The sequence below is a fragment of the Morus notabilis genome, unplaced genomic scaffold, assembly GCF_000414095.1.
Source record: "Morus notabilis unplaced genomic scaffold, ASM41409v2 Scaffold2578, whole genome shotgun sequence".
NCBI lineage: Eukaryota > Viridiplantae > Streptophyta > Magnoliopsida > Rosales > Moraceae > Morus > Morus notabilis.
Genome location: NW_010358192.1, coordinates 7,763 through 13,755, shown reverse-complemented (window position 1 = coordinate 13,755; position 5,993 = coordinate 7,763). Strand labels below are relative to the sequence as shown.

General features: G+C 32.0%; 1 protein-coding gene and 1 long non-coding RNA gene across 2 annotated transcripts in view; both read left to right on the top strand.

The window, feature by feature from the left end:
* The first annotated feature begins 495 nt into the window (after positions 1–495).
* LOC112090444 lies at positions 496–1,375 on the top strand. The gene is made up of 3 exons (XR_002901653.1): positions 496–570; positions 1,096–1,198; positions 1,329–1,375. It is a non-coding gene; the product is annotated as an uncharacterized LOC112090444 (long non-coding RNA).
* Positions 1,376–3,238: 1,863 nt separating this feature from the next.
* Positions 3,239–5,993, top strand: part of LOC112090445 (kinesin-like protein KIN-12B) — a 6,761-nt gene continuing 4,006 nt past the window's right edge. The window contains exons 1-7 of the mRNA XM_024161772.1: positions 3,239–3,304; positions 3,795–3,930; positions 4,027–4,106; positions 4,188–4,309; positions 4,666–4,719; positions 4,810–4,876; positions 5,093–5,109. Of these exons, the coding sequence (XP_024017540.1) occupies positions 4,029–4,106; positions 4,188–4,309; positions 4,666–4,719; positions 4,810–4,876; positions 5,093–5,109 (338 nt within the window). The 5' untranslated portion in view covers positions 3,239–3,304; positions 3,795–3,930; positions 4,027–4,028. The remainder of the gene's footprint in view (positions 3,305–3,794; positions 3,931–4,026; positions 4,107–4,187; positions 4,310–4,665; positions 4,720–4,809; positions 4,877–5,092; positions 5,110–5,993) is intronic.

Sequence of the window (5,993 nt, the reverse complement as noted above, 5' to 3'; positions counted from 1 at the left end):
TTAGATTTAGGCATATAGAAACTTTTCATTGCCAACAAAGTTTAGAGATATGATTGAGACTATTGGAAGGAATAAAGTAGAAGTGACTATATTTAAATCTCTTCTCTGTTCAAAACCGAAGGAGAATTACTTTAGATTCCTCATTCAAACTAGTTATGTCACTGCTCCTAATCTAAAAACCAACGTTTCAGTTTGTTAATTGTTGTATAAGTATCTGTAACAAAGGTAAGTTTCTATACTACTCTTAAGTGCCTTTTATAGGTAAATGCAGAAATCAAGGGTGCTGGTCGAATTCTTCTTTTGGTTTCTTAGTTTTTGTGGCTTTTTTTTATTTTGAATTGGTTTTTTTCCTAGGTTGTTTGGGCTTCCTTTCTATGAATCAATTGTTGGTACCGGATGAATGACTTTTAGCTTTTTGTGTTGGGACTTATTGACTTTTTTAGTGCTAACTACTCATTTTTCCATTTTTTTTTTTCTCATCTTCAGAGAAGATGGCACATGGCACAAGTGATGAATAAGTGGAGGCTCTCATTGCCAAAAGCTTGATGAAAGCTTTATATTAGCTCTGAGGTAATTTTACAGATACAGAGATAAACTTGGATGCTAATGGTTGTTGTTCTGTTATTTGTGTTTTGCATAGAGCAATATTAGAAAACACATTTGTGCATGTGTGTGTCTACTACAATGGATAGTGGTCTGAAACAGTGTAACTTGCTGCGTGGTCTCCGCTAATTCCTTGCTATTTAGTGGGTAGATTTTATTGTAGAGGGGACCAATTTCTTTCATCGTCACTGACTTAGGTTGAGATCAGGACCACATAAGATTGACCACTGTTTTTGCATCTTGATTCCCCTGAGTTGTCACTGTCAATATCTGGTTTATTCTGTCAACATCTGGTTTATTCTCTCCTTTCTCTCGTTAGATATATAGTTGATCTTCTTCTTCTATTTTGCCCCTTTTCTCTGGAAGATCTTAAAATATATATTGTTTTTAATGTTAAACAAGACTATACTGCATGGTTGCTTATAGAGCCCTGCAAGGACTTTAAAGGAATCAATCTCCCGTAGAAACAGTTTCCTTGGCTATCTTAAACAGGGAGGCGGGACAAGTTACCAGCCAATAAAAGAGACCACAGACAGGGGATTGGCCTCCATTTCATGATAAGGAAGCTACAAGTAGTCCCTTTCCAGGTGATTTGGTATGTGTTTGTCATCTTGTTTATTTTCATTTGCAATATTCAGTGTATAACGTTAACTTTGAACTTAGTTTTTCTCTTCTTGTCATTGAACTTGAACTTTGTTTTTCTCTTCTTGTCATTGAATTGATAGATTCCAAAATGAATAGCCAAAGAAAATCTCAAGGAAACACGTACAATGTAAGTCCTTTGTACTATTAGATTTATGCATACAAAAATATTGACTTCTCTATTGTAGTTATAACATGCTTGATAGAAAGAGATTACGTGTATCAAACTAATTTTCTTTCTCTGTTCTCTTTTTGGTGTTTCCTAGCATGTGTGGAAAATCTGTTTCTAATATTTGTTTCTCTATATTTTCCCGACTTCTCTTGCCATGGATTTTGTAGAAATTCGGATTAAGTATTTAAAATAGTATCTGGATTGTTAGGGATTTGAAATACATGTAGATCGAAAAATTAGAATTGATGATGTGGAGCCAACAGCCACGGATGATTACAACGATGGTGATCCCATGTTCGAATATCGAAATTGATTTTTAATTAAATTGATGTTCGAATCTCTCCGTCTCTGAGCGAAATTGTTTGATTTCATGATAGTTTAATAAGAATTTTCTTTTTCCTATCAACTTCACTTTTCTTATCACTAATGGTGACAAAACAACCAGGAATCTAGAGTTTTTGCTTCCTATAGCAATCATGACATTTGAGTGAGTAAAGGAAAGGAACAAGTGGGGTTTTGGGGGTGTACTTTTTGGTATGTGTTTGTCATCTTGTTTATTTTCATTTGCAATATTCAGTGTATAACGTTAACTTTGAACTTAGTTTTTCTCTTCTTGTCATTGAACTTGAACTTTGTTTTTCTCTTCTTGTCATTGAATTGATAGATTCCAAAATGAATAGCCAAAGAAAATCTCAAGGAAACACGTACAATGTAAGTCCTTTGTACTATTAGATTTATGCATACAAAAATATTGACTTCTCTATTGTAGTTATAACATGCTTGATAGAAAGAGATTACGTGTATCAAACTAATTTTCTTTCTCTGTTCTCTTTTTGGTGTTTCCTAGCATGTGTGGAAAATCTGTTTCTAATCTTTGTTTCTCTATATTTTCCTTACTTCTCTTGCCATGGGTTTTGTAGAAATTCGGATTAAGTATTTAAAATAGTATCTGGATTTTTAGGGATTTGAAATACATGTAGATCCAAAAATCGTAATTGATGATGTGGAGCCAACATCCGTGGATGATTACAACGATGGTGATCCCATGTTCGAATATCTAAATTGATTTTTAGGTAAATTGATGTTCGAATCTCTCTCCTTCTCTGAGCGAAATTGTTTGATTTCATGATAGTTTAATAAGAATTTTCTTTTTCCTATCAACTTCACTTTTCTTATCACTAATGGTGACAAAACAACCAGGAATCTAGAGTTTTTGCTTCCTATAGCAATCATGACATTTGAGTGAGTAAAGGAAAGGAACAAGCGGGGTTTTGAGGGTGTACTTTTTTCACTAAACACAAGGGAACAATCCTTATTAACTTTATTTTTTTTTTTCATTTTTATATGTGAAAACTCCCATATTGACGTATATAGACGTATAGACTCTAATAGTACTTTTTTGCAGTTGGGTCTGGCGAATGCCTTGGAAGTATGATCTCCTAAGAAAAGCGGCTTCTTAAGATATAATTATGTACTATATATCAGATTTTATTACTTAAATTGAACTATTATTCAAATATATGTGTACGAAGAATTTAGCCTGGTTAATATTTGCTTTCAAATTTTTCATTTTCTATGTATTTTGTAGGTCCAAAATGATGTCTCCATCAACTTCATGATCTCAGGATCTTTATGTCCTTTTCTTCTTCCGGGCAGTTAAATAAATCTTATGTGTTGTTTTTTATATCACGTGATTTATTTTTACTTGCTCTTTAGATAGAATACGACATTATTTGTTCAGATTTCTCTCTACTAAAAAAAAAAGAATCAAATTGTTTGTAAAATTTGAGGTTTCAAATTGCTTATATTTTTATATTTTGTAGGTCCAAAATGATGTCTCCATCAACTTCATGATCTCAGGATCTTTATGTCCTTTTCTTCTTCCGGGTAGTTAAATAAATCTTATGTGTTGTTTTTTATATCACGTGATTTATTCTTACTTGCTCTTTAGATAGAATACGACATTATTTGTTCAGATTTCTCTCTACTAAAAGAAAAAAGAATCAAATTGTTTGTAAAATTTGAGGTTTCAAATTGTTTATAGCTGATGAAGATAAGTTTTCCTTTTGAACTCAAAAGTTTGTAGTTATGATTTACCCCATTTGACATTTCTTTCTATATAAATTCTTTAGAATCCAAAGAGGATTTTAGGTTCTACTTTGAAAAATGAGTTAAATTTCTTAATTATAAGGAAATTGAGTATATTATGGAGAGTTCTCATATTTTCAAATAAATACCTGTTTGGTCAGCTGCTTTATTTATTTTCCAAATTGTAAACTGATATGATGCCTCACATTCTAAAATTTGTGGCTTTTCTTTTCCTTGCGTGTTCAGTCTCAGGATTTTTGTTATTATTATTCCTACTGTTGATTTCTAGGTATTAGTGCGAATGAGGCGACCACGCAAAGACAAGGATGAAGAAGAAATGATAGTTCTGAAAATTTCTAATGATTCTTTGACAATCAACGAGAAAACTTTTACATTCGACTCGGTTGCAGATTGAGGCAACGCACGTAAGGCCTTCACGGAGTTGTGACTTTCTCCATATACTTAAATGAATAGTTTGCTTTAAATGATTGAGTTTCATCACAACTTTTGGTTGCCGCTAGATATGTTCCAGCTTATGGGAGCACCACTTGTTGAAAATTGTATGACAGTGTTCAACATTTCCATTTTTGCATATGGACAGGTATGTTGAATTTGCCTTTGTTTTGTTGTGTGTTGTGATATAGAATATGCGTAACATATATGAAGAGTGATTGTTGTTAAGACGGGATTTGGGAAATACTTGTATGCCCGGCCAAAGCATTGTTGGTTTGAAAGCATTTCTATCAATCAACAAGGTTTAACTCCTCAAGTATCAGTGTCTGTCTCACTATTCCTTTTTTTGAGGTAGATTTTTGGTGTAATTGGCCTATTTTAACTTTATAATTTCTTCCATTAACTCATTAATTAATTTTTACAGATTTACAATGAACAGATTACAGATTTTTTGAGTGTCTCTTTGCTCGTATAAACGAGGTAAATTTATTTTGTCTTTTGTATTGTTCTAATCTAATTTTATATCATATATCTGTTGGAAGCTGTTTGTGGAACTTCTTTCTACGGGAGCAAAACAAGAATGCTGATGGACAACTCAAGTATCAGTGTCTGTCTCACTATTCCTTTTTTTGAGGTAGATTTTTGGTGTAATTGGCCTATTTTAACTTTATAATTTCTTCCATTAACTCATTAATTAATTTTTACAGATTTACAATGAACAGATTACAGATTTATTGGATCCTAATCAAAAAAATATTCAGGTGAGGAGGATTGTTTTGCTTTCCCTTTTTAGAAGTTCTTCTTATAGTACTACTCACTAGGGCTTTTATCAACTTTTTTCTCTATATAAGAGAAGATGCCAAATCAGGGATCTATGTTGAAAATCTCACGGAGGAGTCTTTATGTACAATGTCAGAGGTAAAGCAGCCTTTAATGAAAGTTTGCTCTATAATGCCACCTAGTTAAAATTCATTGTTTAAATTAAGCTGCTGTATTACACTGTCTATTACTTACCACTTCATCTCATTTACTCCTTTATCTCTGTATTAACTCTTTCATCTCCCTATCTTTGACAACTGTTGCTTCCGTCTGGTTGGCTGCATTTGGTTGGCTGATATTTTAGACTTAAAACAGTCTTCATACGGTTTGAGGTAATATTAATAACCTGTATCTACAGTTTTTTAATTTTTGTTATTGACATTGAATGTATTAATTTGCTATGGCAGTATTAATGTTCATTGTTTGCCTTTTTCTGTCTGCTTTTATTTTTCTCTATGTTTGGTCAATGTATAATAGTCATACATTCATTTTTTTGTTTGCTTCTTAGTCATCTCTCTGTGTGTGTATATATACACATCATTTAGTCCTTCATCTCATTTACTCTTTCATTTCTATCTCTTTCACTCCTTTATCCCTGTATCTTTCATTTCTTTTGTTTCTATTGGTTGATTAATATTTTAGACTTAAAATTTTCAATGTAAAAAAGAGAAGTCAATATATGAACATCATATACAAAGCAAATAAAACAAAAAATACAACATAATCAAACGTGAACAACAAAAATCAATAGTACTTTAGCAAAGTTAGAATATCAATATAAAATGTTTAAAAGTTATGTGTAGAAATTGATAATATTCATCTCTCTGTAATTTGTGTGTTTTCTGGTTTGTAATGAAATAAGGTGTTAGCTAACCCCTGTCTAGCTTCATTCCTTCAACAACTTCCAATTCATTGTACAAAGTTCTCCCATCCTGCAACAATTCAATATAGTTTAGATATACAGAAACTTGCTGGAACATAAAAATCAGAACAGACCATTCTATTTTTTAGTTGTACGGAGTAAAAAGAACATGCTTGAACCATTCGATTTTCTCTGTTGTCTTTCTTTTAATCGATGTAATAGTCTTGGGGAAGGTTATATGTTATATAGTTAATTCATTTTCTGTTGCATTCAAGCTATAACTTCTGTGCTCTGCTTTTCCTGTTTTCATTGCTTGATGCAATTAAAAAAAAAAAAAAAAAAAAAAAAAACCAT